General features: G+C 40.0%; 1 protein-coding gene across 3 annotated transcripts in view; it reads right to left on the reverse strand.

Moving 5' to 3' along the window:
- The window catches only part of Znf608 (zinc finger protein 608), a 107,421-nt gene extending 92,942 nt beyond the window's left edge, over positions 1–14,479 (reverse strand). Inside the window, exon 1 of one of the 3 annotated variants that reach the window (XM_076855899.1) lies at positions 14,416–14,479. In XM_076855899.1, the coding sequence (XP_076712014.1) occupies positions 14,416–14,457 (42 nt within the window). In that variant the 5' untranslated portion in view covers positions 14,458–14,479. Of the gene's footprint in view, positions 1–9,965; positions 10,980–14,415 lie in introns of those variants that run through there. The other 2 variants (XM_076855898.1, XM_076855897.1) reach the window with 2 other exon arrangements.
- Positions 14,480–21,442: the final 6,963 nt, after the last annotated feature.

Genomic DNA, 21,442 nt, shown 5'->3' on the forward strand with positions numbered 1-21,442 from the left:
CACCTCTTTAAAGCCCATTATTACTGTTGATATCAATCTGCCAAGATGTTTGAAGACTGAATTTCACCATAAAATGCACCAGTAAATTTTACTGTTTACATTCTTTAACTTAAAAGTACCACCTTTCTGCAAACACTAAGCCAGAGATCTACTGTCCAAGTAGTAAAATTCTCCAGTACAGTACTGGAGACAGTAGTTTTCAAGGCAAATAAGGTAAACAGTAGTCTTAAGGTGACTTTCTCAAAAAGCAAAATTTAAACAACTCTAACATTTACATATAATCAGGTGGATCAGATATCTTTGTAAAAAAAACAAAAATCACTAAAGAGGAGGAAATAGAGCTGGAGTAATGAGAGTTGAAGCAATGATCTCCCTGAAAGTTAAGACCACCCCAAAACCCAGAGCCCTATTCACTCTCCTCACAGTAGATTATTTAAGGGAAGGAGAGACTTAAATCACAGATCTACACCCATCCCAACTCTTGCAACTCAAGCATTCAAACAGTTTTGAGAGTGTGTTCCAAAGACCTATATACATATTTAGGGCACCCGTCACCGCCCACAGTGACATGGCTAATGCTGCCCTTATATTTGTCAGGCAAATTAATCACCCAATTCATGTATTTGGATTTACAGCTTTTGAACATCAAATGAAAGAATTTAAAAGTGTAGAACAAAAGTCCCTGTGTTTTAGCCAAATAAACTTTAGCTATATTTAGAAGTAAATTTGTGCGTATTTGTGTTCTAGTAAAACGCTTTACAGGGACCCCTCCTTAGCCAAACATCCTTGTTTTGTTTATTTTAGAAATACTACAAAATTTATTTGCAAAACTTAAACATATGCAATATATTTGGGGAAATCTTGAAAAGATGGCAAAAACTCATTAAAGAAAGGCTGGTGGGGGCAAGGGACCCCAACCATAGTTGTTCTGTTTTGTTTGAATAAACCCAAGTATATGAGACTTTGGGGGGCAGGGAAGAATGCAAATCCTGGAAGTCATTCCAAACAGTTGGAAACTCTTCCTCTTAAAGTAAATTCAAGGGCTCAAAAAATAAATATTCAAGAGCATTAATTTGTTTCTAGATGTGTGCGTGCAAGTAAAACAGCAGTCATAATGTGGAAATTTCAGTCACATTTTGCAACTAATTGGAAGCAGATTAGAATTCCGCCTCAGGGGAACGTTGTCAAACTAGAAGCTGGAGCAAATGAAGAAAGAGGTGAAGGCGTCGTGAAGAGCTGACAGATTTACAGCGCTCAGGGCCATAAACGGGTCCCGGGCGGGAAGGAGGGCGCGTCCCCGCGGCCCCGCCGGGAGCGCGCAGCCCAGGCCCGAGACGCCAGCGGCCACGCCCCCAGGGACAAGGGCCCTCCATCTGTTCCCTAAGCGAAAACAATAAACGCACCTTCAGAAGAAGCCCCTGCTACTGATGAGATATCAAACCTGCAGACTGATAAACTGGAGGATGCAAAAGTCACAGGGAGAGAAAGCTGCTTTATTTTTAGGGTGGGGGAGGGGAGAGAAAAAGAAAGCAGATTGTGGGGGATATTACAGCAATGGAGTAATGGAAACAGCTGCTGGCTTTCTACTTCAGTGTCTGGCATCTGCTGCGGCATCATGGGAAAGGCTGGTGAAGGATTTGGGCAAGGAATGCAAATGGAGACAATTGCCCAAATGGAGTTGGATGTGGAAAAGCTGGGATCGCTCTGTTTTAAAATCATGTTGCTCCCTTTGGGGATCAGAAGCAAATACTATTACCTAACTCAAATTCCACCTTCAGAACAGCTTAAAGATCTGGGAAAATGAATCTCTTTCAATCCCTTATTCAAGATGTCAAAAAAAAAAAAAAAAGAAGAAGAAGACGACAGTATAAAGTCTAGTTGTAGGAGCAGGCTCCATTTGTCAAAGGGTTTGGCTCATCTTCCATCTATCTTCACCGAAGTTAAAAATGAACTTTTTCTGTGTATTCCACTTATTAAGAAAATAATTATTTTTTTTAAAGACACTGCTTACTTTTGAACTGGCTCTGGGGACAGTTTCTATTTGTTGTGCCTATTTTCTCCTTTGTTGCAAAGGATTCAGTTCTGATTCATTTCCATCACAAAAGAATCAACGAAGAACTGAAGTGCAGGAGCACTAAGCACTACTGGGACAGTTATAAGCCTATAATAAAGCGCAGATTTGATAGTATTATCCATGTACTGTGGTGAACCACACACAAATAAACAGTTCTCTATGAAGATTGAAAACCCGAGGTTTCAGTCCTTCCAATTCAAACATTATTGTTGTTTTTAACATGAGCCATCCATAAAATCAGCCAAGGATGTGACAGGAAATCCAAAAGTAATCTGGTCTGGCTATGCACATTCGGGGGGTGGGGGGGTGGAGATGTTTTCCAACTCACTCTCATGATATTTTAAGTGAAGAATGGGTTAAACTAAAATATAGGCACAGAAATAAATGGTACTTTTACGCCAACTAAATCCAAACGTGTGTCGAGTGTACTAACCAAAAGTAAAGCCCTCCAACATGGGGAAAGCTTGCTACCCTAACTAGGAACAATTCAGACGTGACCTTTGAACCTTCAGTGACTAATGCAAAGGACAGAAAGGTACTGAAAGCAGCCAGAGGGCCAGATGTGCTTTCCTAAGAAATCAAACCAGGAGTTTTCTTTAATCAAAAGGACGAACAGTGACTTCCAGGAGTTTATGAAAGTGTGACCAACTGGAACTTTGTCGTCTGTTGCTAATTGAAGCATATAAAAGAGTCCATTTCTTAAAACATACTACAAACACTTTTTTTTTTTTTTTTTAATTCACTGCCACATGACAAAAACCAGAATCAAGCTGACTGGTAGAAGATCAGTGCAACCAAAGACCAAGCTATTATTTCAAACTGTCAGGGGAAAGCAGTAAAATTGCTACCAGGTCTCCTTAAGTTACCCTTCAATAAAAAGAAGCCATCAGGGAAATAAGAGGAAAAGAAAACACATCAAAACCTTAAAAGTCCCTTTAAGTAAAATTATACGTCTGTGGCACCATGCCATCTGCTCTCTGGTTAACATAATAAGCCAATTCCACAACCTAAATATCTGCTTTCTAAAATCATTATGTACAACACAAAATATAATCAATGTATTTTTATTTACGCTAAAACTGTAAAAGCTGCATTCATATGGCATTATTGGAATATGCCTAAATGTCCCTGTAGGCACATTTTTCTTAAGGTGCTAGCTGACAATGAGGTTTCCCAGGAGGCAGAAACCTCAGTGGTTGAGCTGGATTCATCACAATGAATAATAATCAAACTGAGGGTGGAGGCGGGGTTGCTTTGAAAGATCAGCAATAGCATAGTATTTGTTCACCATTTCAAACCCACTTGTTCTAAGTTCTCTATTACAACTATAATATATACTTTTAAATTTTCATTTAGCTGCACTGGGATAAGAAAAGAAAACCTTCTAAATATCAGATGAGATTTCCATGGTTCAAAGTCCACAGACCTATCAAAATATAAGTATTTGTATTTGCTTTGTGATCATTTCAGGTCTTCAGATAAAAATCCACAATCTCTTCTACTATAGTCCCAAAGGTGTTTCCAAACAAAATTTAGCAAATATGCAGCATTTGGTTTTAAGAACTAAGAGTCTGACCATCTTGAATATCCCCTCCCCTCAAAACAATCCAAACGCCAGGTCAATAAACTGTGAATAGTTCAACAACCTTTCATTTAAAGTGCAATGGTTTTGTTCATGTTGCCAAAACCAGTTTCAATTAAAGACTTGTAACAGAAAGCAAGAAGCCACTAGTGAAACTTTGGCTGTAAGGGAGAACTGGACATGTAACAGAGTGGAACATAAAATCAATGATGATCTTTTTTTAAAGAATAAAGTCCATACCACCTAATATTCTCAATCCAATCTACATATGCAACTACATTTATATACACCTATGAAATATCAGTTTCAGGGCACCAATATGATTCCTGTACTAATCTGTAAGGACATCTAAGTCATTACTGAGGCAAGGATTTTCACCTTTTCTTCTATCATCTTAGGTAGGTACTATTATCATTTGTTGAGAACAATCTTAAGGAAGAAGGATTATTTCCTCTGTGATGTTGCTATAAAGGATAAACCAGTATATCTTTAGTTCTGGCTTCCCTTCCACATTATACAACAATGCTATACAAGTAAGGAATAAACTGTTTAGTATTCAAGCGAATCCCTTGATGTTCAGATCGCTGGCAAGTTCAGAGTGCTGGCAATCAAAACTATGTTGTGCTACAGTAATTACTATGAAAAACTTCCAGTGCTTAATATTAAAGAATAGAATAACACAATCCTTCCACCTCTTCTACACCTCTAGAGTGTGTTCAACATGGCAATTATCTTCGTTCAAGAAGTGGAGTTTAAACTGCATTGAAACTCAATTATAAGCATGACTTTTTTAAAACACACACTTCAAAAGGCAGGTTTCATCACATTTTCAAATCACTGAGCAAAATCTCTTTCCCAGCTTTGAAAAAAAAAAAAATTCATCCCCCTCCCACGAGACATCTTCAAGTATAAAAATGACTTTTCTTAAGCTTTGGAGCCACTTTTCCCCCTTATTAAACTAAAGGGATGGCACAGCAGTTTTGAGAGACAAAGAGTGGGCCCATCTGATAAAAAGAGTTCAACCTGCAGCTCTTCTAACATGACCAGGCAGCCTACAACTGCTACCATGCTAAAAAAACAGATCACACACTTGTTAACAAAAACACATTACTTTGCTACTTTTAAGAATGCAAAGGAACTAGGAGTAGTAGATTTATGATTTAAGTGCTTGTGGCTAAAATAGCTTTCCAATTATCAAGGGCCTCTTAGGAAGAGCAAGAATGCATTATGTGTTAATGACCACAACCAGGGGTCCCTTCTCTACTCTTTTGTCAGAACGGAGCAGATCCTCCCCGCAGCTTCACCATTAACATGTCTGTTTCCTGTCAGCCCACTCAGAGATAATGTCATTTATCTCAGGGAGGCACAAGCCCAGTCATTAGCTTCAATAAAAGACCTCAAACAAAGGCCGGATAATGTTTTATCCAGGGCTCTTACTAAACCCAGAACCAAGAATCTTAGTGCCTAAAAGTCACGAATTAGAAAGTTATCCTTAAAAAAGTATTCTGCTCATTATCGACAATGCTAGACTACATCTGAACAAGAGCATGGTCTATATATAGTAAACACCAATCCGAAGCACTATCACACACAATTAGATTAACCATAAATGTTGACCAAGGTTAGCCTGTGAGCGCACCCCCCACCTCCAGGAGGAAAATTGACAGAATAATTCAGGTACTAACTAAATAGTCAGATCTTTGAAGAACTGACCCCCACCCCCATTGTGAGTGCCTGCAGGAACCAAATAACCATTATAAAGTGGTCAATGGCCGAGCTTCTGGAAATCTTTTAAATAAAAGTGGAACTGGTTAAAATAAATGTAGGAACATGTGTTTTCACAGTGTTGCTCATATTACTGCAATTTCAAGTTTTCTATGAAGTACCAGGTGAACTTTTTTAAATTAAAAAAACACACACAGAGACACCATCAAAATCGAAGCAAATCTCAGCCATCCAATCCCTGTTTTTCATGCTGAAAACGAAGAACAGATGGTACTTTCCATGTTGTTTGAATCTGGTTATTGAACACCTCTGTGGTTAGGGAGATTTCTGCTTAGCACTTTCGGCATACATTTCATTTACTAACTATAAAATGCTGCTTAGGAAAAATAAGTCTTTATAACACTCTAATTAAAACCATCTTGCAGCCAAGCAATTTCACTTGAAGAGCATTCTTAACCTCATGACATTTGGACAATCAATCCCCCCACACACACTTTTTGTTTTAAAGACTATTTGTAAAGTTATTAAAAGTTGCTAACTATTATCTTCTTTAGCTCAATCTTAAACAGTTGTGCATATTTCTCAATCTCTCCAGCAAACATTAAACTCAGAATTCAGGGATGAACCTGATCACAAAAGTGCTCCAAGCTACACTCATGGGTTCTCACAGAAATGCTCCTTGGGGAAAGGGTAGCCCATCTGCACCCACCTCAAAAAGCCCTGTCACCTTCCAGGGAAGCCTATAGAAAAGTAAGGAGCTGGATTAATGCTGACTGGGAGCCACCCTTAGTTACCAACATTTCTAACAGCTAAATCCCTAATGTAGCTTTCAAAACAGTTTGCTGTCCAACAACAATGGACTTTGTTCTTTAATTATAGCAAGTAACCTTCCTGCCCTTTATTTCACCATAGATAATCTGCACTCTCTAAGCAGAATTCATAAGGGGCACTATATCTGGGGGAAAAAAAAATCATCCACAAAACTCATTAATCAAAATATGTTCTTAAATTGCTCACACTCACTTAGAAAATGTGCCAGAATTCCCTAGTGAGGTGTAAAAAGGCTCTGCAAGAGAATAAAATAAAATGAATGATATCTTTTATAGGCAGGTCCATTTATAGATATCACCTTTAGGATGACAAGGACCATCTTAATGAAAGCAATATGATATTACAGAAATAATTCTCTTTGGGGAATATATATTGAATAGGACCCTAAGACACAACTATGTGACCTCTGTGTTTTTCATTTCCATTTAAGTATCAGCTGCTTTGAAGAATCTTCAAATTATCTAGCGATCAAATAAACCCACTTACAATACTCCATAGAACTGTTTATTTAGCCCAGAGGAATGCCTCCCTCTCTGATAAGTCAAAACTATAAGACCCTTAAGGAGGGCACATAAAGAAGGGCTTCAACACAAGACTATTATGCATCAAAAGAAAGGAGGGGGGAGGTGGAGAGGCAGGTTTTAACATCCAAAAGCCAACCCATCAAATCTACTTATTCAGACATGTCACTGGTGGCTTAACCACAAAATGGGCTATAGAAATATAGCTCCAACATCTTAGAATTATGGCATGTTTTGATTTTGTTCACGTATTAAGGGAGTGGCGACTTTTACAACATGCTTGTGGTTTCCACATAAAGGAGTAGAACACTCACTGATTTAATTAGGTTTCATAAGGTCCAATTTATCATGTTTTACATGACTTTGTATAGTGAAGAAACAGAATAAACACACCAAAAAATAGACATTTAAGCATGCTGTGAAAATTAACCAGTGACAGCAAGTCACTGTGAACCTTCCAAGGCGGGGTGGGCAAATGCACACACACCTACACTCCCCTTTGGTTTTCACATGTAGCCCCTCGTGAGACACATCTGATTGCTGAAAATTAATCATCTTCACTTTTAAGGATCTGGCTCTTCACAAACTCAGATAATCAAGCAAGGCTGAAATTCAAACACTGTATTTTTTTTAAAAAAATACCCTTCCTCAACGGCTGCGGATAATGGTTCAGTAAAGAAGAGCGCTTGCCTGGCATGCAGGAGGCCCGGGGTTCAATCCCCAGCACCACCTAAAATAAAATAAAACCTTCCTCAAAGATGCCTCAGAGTTGAAACATTTGTCAGGTGAAGCTTGTCCTACTCAATCTTTATTTCCTAAATAGGTATCTTCATATCATTAGGAAGTATTTTCTAAATTGAAGCCTAATTTGCCATAACCACTAGTTAGTGAAATTAGAGTTACTTCTCTGGGTGGCATTCATGCCAGGGAGTGCCATCTTTGTGTGCCAAGGATGAAAGCATTCTTAAGTCCTTCTGGGGTGGAGTGGGATGGGGTGGGAAGGAAAGGCTTAAGGAATGAATTCTGAGATCCTGAGGGAACACCCAGCTTGCCGAGAATGGCCAACACTGCAAGATCCAAGCACTTCCAAATCGTCCCAAGAGGACCTTTGTGCCAACTTCAGTGGCTAAGGTTGGCAGTGCAGCTTCCTTCCCTCTTAGGGCCAGGAGTGAATCTAAGCACCATGTGCTCTCTCCCCTTCCCCATTCCAGCCCCACCATGACTTGTTTGCTCTTCATTTACGTAATTCATATGATCACATTTATACTGCTCTGACTGAAGATGGGTTGCGTGTATATGAATAATTTAATTCTTCCATTCTTCATCCAGTTTCCTCTGTGACTGGAAAGTGAAAAGAACACAAAAACTGGAGAACCGACACCAAGCTCTAATCTCAGTTGCCATGACAGCAGCCTTTGAGATCCTGAAATGTTCCGATTGCCAGCTAAACAAAATTGTTGAATGTGAACATTTGGCTGGAAGATTAAAAGGCTAAGGGGAATGCAAAAGGGCAGTACCTCCCACATTCCAGGCAGCCAGTGAATCCAATCAAATGCCTCTGACTCCTTAACCACAGCCATTGTGAGCACTGGATTAGGGCAATTCATCTAGATAGTTAAAGCAGATTAGAACTGCAATTTGAAGACTATTGGCAACAAAAGTAAATGCCCTACTGTACTAAGTAATAAGAACATTTCAAAACGCCTTTTAATAGAAATTATGTGAAACTGCACACATTTAAACATAAGAACCAAAACCTGGGATTTTTAAAAGCTGATTTAAATTCATCAATGTAGAATGCTATCTAACCAAAAGGATATGAATTTTAAAAAGCGTTCAGTGGTCCTTTCCAAGTTTGGCATTTTTAGCTACACTTAATATACCTCTGTCAACTTCTAAAATCAAAACTTTATTCCTAAAGTCCTTTTTGAATCTTGAATGCACAAAAACAAAAATAAACAGGTTTAAATAGAGAACCATGAATAACTGTACACAGAAACAGCTACCCAAAGATATATACCACCACTTAAAATTCTGATCAGCAAAGAGCAAAAATCAAATCATTTAATAAGCATATTTCCAAACAACCACACCATGAGCCACATGATAGAAATGCTGCTTCTGCAAGGCACAACCTGTAGAATTAATCTAAAGGTTAATTTTACAGAAAGATCACTTACACCCCAATTAGCTCCTAACCTGCCTGGTGGACACAGCAGACATTACTCAATGCACAACAATCACATCCCAGACCAGCAAGACACAGGCCTCCATTCCTAAGCAGCAAAACATTGGGGGCAGTTTTCCCAAGGCAGTGTTAAACTGCAGAATTTAAGACAATAACAAAGATGGGAGAAAGGACCCAAATGGTCTAAATCAGCATTGTTCAAGTGCAACACACAATCTAGTATTCAGCCTCATTCCTGTGGTCTACCCCTTTGGCTATGTCTTCACAGTTCAGGAACATTAGTCCACCAAGTCTATTTTACTCTTCTTACAGCTTTACAGCTCCCCTGTGAAGCTGGCACCCAAGTGATAACACAAATCTCTAGCTAAAAACTTGGTGAGGGAACAAGGAAGGGTTATCGTCCTAGCAGCCACCAAAAATCATCTCAGTTTTGCTGCACATTTATGAAACCAAAGACCCAACACCCCAAGCCTGGAGTTTAATTCAGAACCAATAACAGGAAACCATCCAAGGATATCCTTTGACTGAACTATTTTGGAGAAAGTAACAATGAATGGGCTGAGGCCGGGGTGTTAAATGGAATCCTGAACATTGCTCTTCACAGAGGAAACTTGAACCCTGCACCTAAGGACACATTACCAGCAATAATAGGGGCATGTAAACTAAACAGAACACTGTTCTCCTTTGGGGAGAAACCAGGACAAGAGGCAAGTGGGCGCGTAAGCAGGTTTTCAAATAAAAGCACACCACAACTTGCTGACTGGCCAGGAGCCCACGTGCAGGGCAGAAGGTACTTAGAACACTCAGACCCTCCCACCTGGGGGCCCAAAGCAGAAGCAGCAAAAGCAACAGCAGCACGAGTCAAACACAGCACCCGTGAAAGCGCCCCCATATCAAATTTTAATGTCAAGGACGTATCTCAGAGAAATCTCACAAAGAACGAAAGCACGAAGAAGTGTAAGGCACACAGAGGCACACCCCCACACACCCACACAAATGCACATAGAAGAGAGTGGGACATCTAGGAAGGCGACTTTATCCTACCTTCTCAGTTTTCAGTTTCTTGATTCGCCTGTGGCTCTCCTCCTCCTCCTCTTCCTTCTTTACCAACATAGAGTTTCCCATGAGCCCTGAATCCGGAGCACTTTTGCTAACTTCCCCTGCAGCCGCGACGCTGCCACTCCCAGTGCCCCCGCAGTGGAAGGGGCTCGCGCCACCTCCATTGCTCTTGGCCCCAAAGCCATAGAGGTGCCCCCCGGTAGGGGCCTGGCCGCCACTGCCATTCTGGTGGCCCTGCAGGAGGTCGTGCTTGTCCTTCCTGGATTTCCCCGCATCCTTATCCCGCTTGGCGCCTCGGCTGCTCTGGCTTTTACCTGGCTTCTCCTCTTTGCTTTTCCCACAGGAGCCTGCCCCCGCGGTGGCAGCGGAGGTGCTGGTGCTGGTACTATTGCTGTTTGGGTTGCCGCCGCCGCCGCCGCCGCCGCTGCTCACACTTTGACCCAGCGCTGAATTCATGCCAGTTGCCTCTCCAGGGCGCCCTTGGACTTCCTGCCTCTTGCCAGTGCTGCTGATCTCGGGAATCCCATACAAGGCAGCAGAAGGCAGAGATTTATTAGCATCCTTAGAAGTTTTACTCCTTTTCACTTTTGATTTGCTGGTCTCTTTGTGTGAATTCCCCTGGGGAGCAGAGGGCTGAACAGAAGCAAATTTTAGGCCATCAGCTAAGGCTGCTGTAGCACTGGCCCCACTGGAGGCCGGACCTCCACAATCCTTAGAGCTGCTGCTGCTAGTGGTGTTGGTGGAATTATTCATCTCAAATTTCTGTCTGTCCTTCTCCAAATCAGCGTCCAAATCAATTATTAAATTTCCAACCCCGATTTCCCAATCATCGCCACTGTCATAAGTATCAACTGTATTTGGATCCACACCTTTTCCTGCAGTAGAAATGTTCACTGACATCCTGAAGATGAGCTCTCTAGAATAAAAATCCGATGAACTTTCCTTTGGAGATGAGGGGACATTCGTTTAGCTCCGCTGGGCTTTCTCTTAAAGAAAAAAAAAAAATCTTCCAATCTTCCTCTTCTTTATCCTGCCCCACGAATGTGTCCAGGGATTTTACACCCTTCAGTCCAGGTCCACCTTTTCCTGTGAAGGGGGGAAAAGTCGAATATTTCTTGTCTGGGTGTTACCAGAATAAGAAAAGATTAATACTGGGGAGTCAGTAAGGGGTACAGGGAAGGATAGAGAGTAAGGTGTCTCATGTATTGTCTCCACAGTCCAATATCAGGTTTAAAGGAAAATAATCAGACCCCCAAAACAAACTCATGACAGTAAGCATCTTACTAAAATCCCTTTATCAACAACACAAAGATAATCACTTTTTAAAAAAGCATTAAAATATCTTAAGGATCTGATTCAAGTGCAGAAAGGTTTTTGTGGGTTTCTTTTAAGTTTAGAATTTTGTCTAGCACATGTGATATCTCAGCCCCTGAAATACAGCTTGAACACTCAGACAAGAAGAACACAGTATTAAACAGCCCTAAACGTGTCCTAGCTCTTGCAATTTAAAAGACCAGACCCTGGAAGTTTTCTGAAGACTAGTTTTCAGAATGATGTTGCTAATTTTTCCTTATTTCTAATTTTAGCACTTCTTTTTACAAATTGTCTGGGCAATCTGGTATTTGTTCCCAGTAAGGAACAGAAAAAACAACCAATAATCCCCCCCCACACATGCATACCTCTCTCCTATCCTCACTTCCCCAATAGCTTATACATTTTTTTTAAATACACACATGTCTTCAAGAGCATTTCTCTATATAAAAGACAGTGTTATATAAAAGGTTAAATATTTGCCCTGAGAAAAAAAATCCATCTAAACAATTCTACTATATCCCTAGGTCACAGAATTGCTCAGCCTGTTAAATATGGTGCTACTGACTGTACAGGGAAACTGATTAAGACATACACTTTAAGTGATCTGCGCCAAGGTGGCCTCAATGACCGCAAATGAGTGTGTGTTTGACAAAGAGCAGTTAAAACGGTTTTTAAAGGGATCAGCCCCTTTTTAACAGTTGATTGTCAAGGAAAAAAATAAATAAATATACATACACACACAGAGAGAGAGAGAAAGAGAGACAGACAGAGAGATTGCTTACCTTTAATCCTTTATCATTTTTAATTAGGCCAGCAAATCAAAATGCATTTCCCACTCCACTCGGCAAACAAGCCTGTGCCTCATTTTACTTAAACACCAAATGATCAAGAAGGAAGAAACCAAATAACACATCTCAGCCAGAATAATCACTCGATAACATTATTCCACCTCCCCACCCCCCTCTTTTGGCAAACGGATCAGGAGTCCTTTTCTCCTTAAAAAAATGTGTCACTGTACAGCTGGAAGATAATGTTTCACATTCACAACAGAAGCACCAAAGGTTTTTTTCCCTCTTAACAAGCATCGAGAATAATAGGGTTTAAAAGAGAGAAGAGAGAGAGAAAGAGCTTAGAGAAAAAAGTTTTCCCAACTTCTCATTCCGCCTTCAGTTCCAGACTTCAGAGTCACCGTGATCAGTAAGTAATGATCCCATGTAGCAAACCTACAGGCGTCCGCTAGTAACAAGACAGAATGTGCTAACATCGGGATAAATTAGTGAAAGGGAAGAAAGAATAAGAAGAAAGGACTGAAAATCTGGGCTGGATTCCGCCTGTTAGTCGGGAAGTGGCATTTTTCCGCCCGTCCTGACAGATTTGATTTCTCCAACTAACTTAAGAGACAAGGAGGGGGAAGAAGAATGGAGGGAGGAGGAGGAGGAGAAGGAGGAAGAAAGGGTGGGATGAGAAGCTGAGCCAGAGGAGAAGAAGAAAGGTGTGGAGGAGGAGGGAGCAGACGATTCAGTGAGCTGATAAACCAGTTATAACAGCATTCGCTCGGGGCGGGGGTCAGCCGAGTGGGGGAAATAACGGCGTTTAAAATGGGCTCAGACTTCGAAACCTAAAGGATGTTTTCCTGTTTTATGTTGTTTTAAGAAAAAGGAACCCAGTTCCTTAGTATAGCCCTGGTGGGGGGGAGGGCGAGGGGGGAGTTAAAATCCTCTGTCGCTCAAGTCCATCAGTCATGTGGTAATTCGATAATTAGAGTTAAAAAAAAAATAAGACGACCTTTTTCGAGACAGTTTTTCCCCTTACACACGCAGCAAACGGTGCGTCTCCCTTCTATTTATTTTTTTCTCTCCTCCTCCACCTCTCGCCCACCCCCTCCTGTGTTTAGTCAGATGGCCTCGGAGCTTGGCTTAGTATTTTTAATTAGCTGGCGTTTGGAAGCTAAAAGCAGTAATGAATTGTTGATGGATTGGAAGTGGAGAGTCGCTTTGCTGGAAATGTCGGGGCCGGGAGAGGGGGATGGGCGAGTTAGCAACAACCAACCATCTAAAAGGAGCGATTTTGTTACAGTGCAAGCCTTTCACATCACGTGAGGATCAAGGGCTCAATTGGTTGTCGTGAGAACAAAAATGGTGACAAGCGTATCAAGAAAATACTGATCTGGTCTTTAAAAAAAAAGCTGAAGGTCTCTCGCCTCCCCCTGCACACACTCCCCCCACCGTCGCCCCCGCCCCCACCCGCAGTGGGCGAAGCTACAAGTTATGAATGTGAAACATTTCTCAGATCTAGGATCTCGGAAGTTCGGAAGGAGTGAAATGTAATGAGCACAAGAGCAAAGCAGATGTTTTAAAGAAACACCTTATAAACCTTTCCTCAACTTATCTCCAATTTGTCGGCTTTCCCAAGAGGCCAGAGACGCGGACGCCTGGGGGAGGGGGAGAGCACCTCCGAACTATTAGGATTTTAGGGACCCCTTCATGTATTACACAAAGGAAAAAAAAAACATTTTTCTAGCTTTCAAACTGGGTCCTTAAATAAACACACCATTGTTACTATTTGTGGGTTTGTTTGGGTTGGGTGGGGCTTTTTTTTTTCCTTCTTTTTCTCTTAATGATGTCTTTGCTGGTTGCTGGAAAATGGTAGTTATAACCATTATATGTAATGGATGAATGTCCCCTTAATATTAAATTATTGGGCACTAGAATGTGACAGGAGACAAAAATCGGCTTGTTCTGCCCTTGCCCCCATTTTAATGGCTCTGTTTGGGAGGGGATCTGCCCAGCTAGGAAAGGAGAGGAAGAAGGTAAGGTGCGCTAGAGAATTGACACTACGGACCAGGATATGTAACTGTGTCACTTTTATTCTCCTTTGGGTTAGAGCCCAAAAGGTAATTTACTCTAAGTTACCCCGAGTGCCCAGTCAAGCTTAATTTGTGTGAAGAAGTTACAAATGCTTTACCCTCCACTGAATAAAATTCACCCTTCTTGGGTTGTTCTAAATGCAAAAGCCAAATCCTGTAACTAGTTCCTCATTTCAATGCATAAAACTCGCACATTCCCCTGCATGAAGTCCCCGCTAAGTGCTATATAGAGACACACCACGCAACCGTACTTACGGTCTGTATGGGATCGAGTTGACCTTTTCCTTCTAACTGCATTGAATGTGTTTGGTTGCAGCCGCTTTATTTTGGAAATTATAATCTCTTCAACAAATTTTTTATTAAAGAAGATGGACCATCAAATATCACAGACCGTCCTGTGTATTTTTTATAAAAACAAAAAATAAAATTAGAACAAAAAACAAAAATCCCCCTGGTGCACACACACAGCTTGTTCTGCAACAACTGAAATCAGGACCGAAACACAACACACACACAGGGGGAGTGGAGCAAAAGGAGCTCTCAGCCTCTATACCTGAAAGGGACTTTTCTTTGTTCCCAATGCCCTTTCGCATCGGGCCAATCAGAGAGCAGCTTTTATGAAACTGGGCTCTCTCATTGGCTAGCTGCTTTCTCTTGGCTACTGTAGGGGGTTGAGATATACACACGTATAAAACACACACTGAGCCCGGGTGGGGGTGCGGTGGGGGGTAGTTGTGGAGACAAAGCGTTTTATTTTCCAACCAGATTGGGGTTGAGAAACCTCCCGCAGTAAGAAGGGGGGAAAAAATGGAGCACCCGTTTCAATTACTACATCATTCACATAAAACACTTATTTATTAAAACAAATCTCAAACAGGCTGCGAAAAGAGGATGTCGGTAAATACAAGTTTGATTGTGTTATCTTGGGGAAAATAATGTATGTGATCGCTCGGTGGCAGAGGGAAGCCAAATGAGCCACTAGCGCGTAGCGAGGAGAACAGGGAGGCTGGCTGTGTGGAAATGACTTCGAGCGTTTTGCTGGCTTCCCTTCCTTGTTCCAAGGACTCGGCAGCCGAACTCCCAAGAATGATTTTCTGTATTGCAGCTTCAGGCTCTCAGCCCTCCCCCACCACTTTGCCCTTCTTGCAATTTTTTTTTTCCCTGTGTTTTTTGCTCGCTGATTAAATAAGAAAAATCGATCTGGGGGTAAAGGCGGCGGTGGGGAAACAAGTAACCCTTTTGTTTCCAGTCTTCGGGTTTACAACCACTGAAGTGTGAACGCTGGCAACCATTTAGCCAACACTACAGGAACGGTTCTTCCCTTAAATTAGTAACAAACCTTTCCACCTGGTCATATGAGGCTCCAAAAAATAAAAAATACAATAAGGCCACCGCCAACCATATTAACACCTCGGGCCAGTCTCATATTTAAAAAAAAAAAATCGATTTGTGGGAGATAAAATACACTAGGAAGAAAATAGTCCCAGTCCACATTGTTAAACCATTGGGATTGTTGTAATTCCTCTTTCCCCAAATCTTTAACCCTAACTTGGGAGAGTGGGGTATCTTAATTCTCTGAATGCTACATCTGCAATCCACAACCCCCATAATCTAGTTTTTATTGTAGGACATATGCAATCAGGTTAATAAGATTCATGACATAGTTAAGAGGTTAATATGCAATAACATGTTGTTAATATATCTTTAAATGAATGTGTTTATCTATTAAGTCTTCAGAGTATGTTTTATTCATAATTTTCCATGGTTGCTTTCCATTATTTTTAGGAGCTATAAGTATGGAAATTTTAAAGCCAAAGGTCGCTCTGAATTTAATGGAAAGCATCATGATCCCAAGTTTTAAGGATCCAGTAATAGTGGGATTGTAATTTCCACCTGACAATTGCAATTTAAGAATGTGTCTTAACAAAGTCAAATGGACACATAAAGTGAATTAGTGCTAGCAGAAGATAGCATATGATGTAAATATTCAGTGATGACTTTGTGGATCAATACAAATATTTATGTCACATGTTTTAAGTACTGGCTATTGACTCATGTTTGGGCTTTTAATATATTTAGTCCATTACAAAAAAAAAAATGCCAATTTGTTGTTTCACTATGCTAGAGGAACTAGATTTGATATTGCAAATAGTAATAGACAGCAGTTTCCACCTTTATTGGGGTGTATAAACCAGAGGAATGCAATCTATAATAGTCCTTAGATCTCCCTAAGTGCATTTGCATTCAAATCGAAGCTGTACATAAACAAACAAAATGGGACAAATAAAATATCTCATATCCACTTACCTTCCATTTTAGTTTTGATATTTGTTTTATAGTTTTGAATGTACAGATTTTACATTTGCATATGGGCCTGTTGATAATAACACAGCACCTTAATTTTTCAGCTTTCAGAGGAGTGGTTCCTCAAAGCATCAGATCACTCTTGGGTACTTCCTAGGTCTATGGGGTGTCCTCTCCATTTCAGCCTTTGGAAGCCTATGGTTACACCCATGTGTTACGTCAGTTTGGAAAAAATTAACGGTTAGCTCTTAATAACAACAGGACTTCAAAGGACATTTTAAAAAATGAGACCTAATGACAATGGAGAAGTATAGGGCTCCTCCAATTTATCTCCTTAAGTAAAAGCAAAGCACAAGTCTACAGCATAGATTTATTGTAATCAAAACCAAAATCTAAGAATACACACACTTTCTAAACTAGCTCTAACTTCACACCTCACCCTACCCCTTAACCCTTTTTATTAAACATCACTGGCCAAAGACGAAGGTTTATGTCCAAATGCACCACATGTTAAACTCAATTATTTGATAAATTAAAGCATTTTCTTCCATACTAGCATCTCCATACTCCCCTTACACCCTATCCCCATCTCCTGGTTTCCAAGTTCTTCCAGGCAACTTTTGAATAAAACAATGTCAGGGCTAGGGTTGTGGCTCAGTGGTAGAATGCTTGCCTAGCATGTGTGAGGCACTGGGTTTGAGTCTCAGCATCACATATAAATAAATAAATAAAATAAAGGTCTATCAACAACTAAAAATATATTAAACAAAACAAAACAGTGTTGTGATACTGGCTTTACATGTGGTGTTTGTTTGACAAAGGGGCCAATCAAGAGATTCCTCCTGCCTCAGCCTGCACCACTGCACCTAGCATAATTTTACATTATAGTGTGTGTCAACTCAGAGATTTGGAAGGGGGAAGGAGATGTTTGAAAAAGAGGAAAGGACTGGGAATTGACATTTGGAGAAAGCATAAGAATACTGTCAAAGGGGCAGTTGAAGGGTGTCATCCCACCTCCAGAGATCGCCATTACCTCTCCCTGGGACTTTGCCTAGGATATACTGTGTTCTTTACAAGGTAATCAAAAGGTTTTGGCAAAAGCTAAGGAAGTCAAGGGCTTCAAGCAATAAGATGGAAAAACACGATGGTCTTTGTCTCTGTTTCCTCTGATTTGGGGTACATTAATAAGGATCAGAAACAATTTCTTAAATTTTTCTTTGTTTTGTTGTTGTACTTGATATTGAACCCAGCTTGTTCCACTGAGCTACACCCCCCGGCCCTTTTTATTTTTTAAGACAGGACCTGGCTAAGTTGCTGAGGCTGACTTCAAACATGTGATCCTCCTGCCTCAGCTTTCCCAGTCACTGGGATTTCAGGCATGCATCACTGTGACCAGTGAGTTTTTGCATATTTGGAAGCAAGTCTATTCCTTGACCTAGTTTTTTAAATCTGTGCCAATATCAACACTTGAAATCTACTCAAGACCAAGGGAAAAAAATATAAAAATAAAAATAAGTTCTATGCATAAATGGACTTAATTTATAGAAAAAGGAACTTAATTTAAACATATATAAATGTACTGGCTACAGGCTAACTCAGGAAAAATGTAGAGAAAGATCCTTATCTATTTGAGACTATTATGCAATGGTCTGCCTGAAGGCAGTGGGCAGGTGACCTACTCTGTTTTCTAGGGAAGGTAGAGTTGGTGATTTATTAAACATTCACACAAACATTACCAGGTCTTTACCCTTTTTCCCTATAATTAATAGGTAATATATAATAGATATAGATAAAGGTATAAATAGTATTTTTTCATGTATTTCATATATATATCAGGCAAGCACTCTATCTCTGAGCTACATCCACACTTCCATATAGATTATATATATGGGGAAAGGGGAGGATTGAACCCAGGGGCACTTAACCATGGAGTCACATCCTCAGCCCTTTTTATTTAATTTTTATTTTGAGATAGGGTCTCACTAAGTTGTTGAGGCTTGCCTCAAACTTGTGATCCTCTTGCCTCAGACTCCTGGAGTCGCTGAAATTACAGGCATGTGCCACCATGCCCAGCTCCTAGGTAATATCTTAACTTTCTACTTGCTAAAGAGCTACTAGAAAAGCTTTCTCTGCCCTTTTACACCTGCATACTAAAACCAATTCAAGTTTCTGAGGAGAACTTTTAACAATATCCTTCTCTGGTTAACTCTCATCAAAGAGATGAGCAGTGTTCTTGGTCAAATATTTGATATTTTACATTATTCGGAAATATCACTGGACCAAGATACAACAGCAAAAAGCTGGTGTACAGGTGAGAGAGAGAACCGTGTATACTGAAACATTTCGGGTCCTTTGTGTGGTTTAGAGATGGGGGGTGAGGTGAATGGGAAAGAAAGACACCAGTGGTGTATCCTGCTGTGAAAGTCTTGGATATTTCTGAAAAAAACATGTTGTGACTATAGATACTTACAAACATTGCATAACATGGCTATATTAAACTTTTCAGGTCATTTTTGTGCTCTACTAACTCATCTTCAATTTAAATTCCTTTGAGTATGATAAAGGGACTTTGTATCTAAAAGAGAGAATAATGACTACATTGACAAATCTTAATAATACAGTTTAGTTCAAAAGAGTTAGGATGACATCAAGCAAATATTGCACAAATTGATTTAAGAGTACATAAATACAGGACTGGGGATATAGCTCAGTGGCCGAGCATTTGCCTAGTATGAACAAGGCCCACATTTCATTCTCAGTATAAGAAAGGAAGGAGAAAGAAAGAAAGAAAGTTGAAGAAGGTGGTGCTTTTCCCTATAGATTCATATAATTCCTCATTCCTTCTCCCAATCCTACACCTTATAATAATCAAAAAGGAAAAGCAGATTGTACCCCTTTCATGCCTTTCAGTTCCAAAGAACCTAGCAAACCACTGCAAAACAGCACATTCTTTTAAAGGAAAACATTTGTATACTGCTTGCATTGAGAGAATTGTAATGTAGGTCAGTGTTAAGTGACTGAAATCATACCCATGCTTGGCCCAGACTCTTGCGGTGTAGTGTGTGCTACTCTATCTGAACTGGTGCCCTAGCAAGGTCTGTGGATCCGTTAGCAAAGTAAGGCAATTTACATTGCATGTAATGAAACCATTTCTGGAAAAGGATTTTTCCTTTATGCTGGTAGAGACTGGATACATAAAGAAGATCAAAACACAAACTACATTAAAAAAAAAAACTACTTATTGGAGATTGCTGTTGCTGGTTTTATTACAATATGTATTTTACAGATTTAGGTAATAGCCCTGATTTTTCAAATCGACCTCTGTTTAGACACGTTTCACTTTGGGCTGTTTCTTGTCTGCAAAATTACAGTCATTTGCACGTTATTACAGTGAGTAGGAGACAGATTGTATTTAGCATTGGGTGGGGGAAGGGTTATTATGGGAAGTGATCTGCTACGGTCAGCACATAATTTCAGCCTGAAGAAAATTGCTTCTGAATGGCTGGTCTGTTAGCTAGCCAAGGAATGGTCACTGGGAGAGACTGCAAAATACTTCTGCTTAATCTGCATTATAGAGTTATTCTCATTTCCAGAAAGATGGCCTGTGGAAACAATGTTTGTAAAACTAAATTTAAAAACTTGTAGGTGAAATGTTGTCACTGCTCTATTTGAATTGAAAACAACTACAAAAAAAAAAATGCCATCCTACCAAACAGGGAAGGTCAAAAAGCAGCAGGACACAGCCATTATGTTGCACTTCATCTTTCTTCCTTGCCTCCCTTTCTCTGTCTGCTTCCACTTCTGTCATTAAAAAAAAAAAAAAAAAAAAAAAAAATTTACATATGTAAATTTATGAGAGCAATAGCAAATGCATTGATAAATGTATCTTTAACTGTCATACACATGTGATTTCAGAGGGAAAATACCTAAAATAGCTTCTTTGTGGAATTCTCTGAATTGTGAAAGTATTTAATATATTTTTGGCTCTAGAATTTAAGGATTTTTACACTTTATGAAGTATACTCTGTGAACATTTCATGAAGCTGACTGAAGATTAATAAAGCATTGATGCTTATCAGAAACAGTAAATCCTGCCTAATTTATAACCCTTATGCATCTCCTAGGAAGTCTTAACATTCGTGGTTAGAAGAAACAAGAAGACTAAAGTTTATTTTAAAGAAGAATAAAAGAGTCCCATTATACTCAGCTCCTTTGGCTGTTGAATATAACTTTTGTTGTGAACAACTGTGCCTCTTTTGTTTTCAAAACAAGCTTCCCTAAAGGATGAATCACTACAATCATTTGGAGAATATGCAATAAACAACAGAAAGCCAGAAAGTTGTTTGGCTTTTTTCTCAGCAGAGCATTTTCTCCCCATCCTCTCCCAATTCCACAGAGCCTCCAGGGCACCAGCCAATTATAATTATGGAAATGTGGTTCTCAGCTTCCTGATTGGTTGACTCCTGGGCCAGGATGTTGAAGTTCCTTCAGCTCAGCATACACTGTGCATGTTGGCCTGCTCTAGGGACCCCCTTCTTCCAAAAATATTTTGATTTCTCTTTTCACTTTCTTTTTTTTTTTTAATATTTATTTATTTATTTTTTAGGTGTAGATGGACACAACACAATGCCTTGATTTTTATGTGGTGCTGAGGATCGAACCCGGGTCTCACCGTGCGAGGCAAGCGCTCTACCACTGAGCCACAATCCCAGCCCCTCTCTTTTCACTTTCTTATTTCTCTTCCGTTATTTCCTTCTGTTTTCTTCCTCCTGCTCTTTCTCTTCTTCATCATAGTCTTCGGGTTCTTAAAATCAGCCAGGGAAGCACTTTGTATATATTTTTAACACATAATGATCATATTGGAGATCTGCTAAGAGAGTTGAAGGTTCAGGGACATTTCGTCTAACCATATTTTAATGTTTTCTATATATATGGGATTTCATGGTTTGTGGATTTTTAGAGGAATCTCACGAAGTTA

This window comes from Callospermophilus lateralis, chromosome 5 (genome assembly GCF_048772815.1).
Source record: "Callospermophilus lateralis isolate mCalLat2 chromosome 5, mCalLat2.hap1, whole genome shotgun sequence".
NCBI lineage: Eukaryota > Metazoa > Chordata > Mammalia > Rodentia > Sciuridae > Callospermophilus > Callospermophilus lateralis.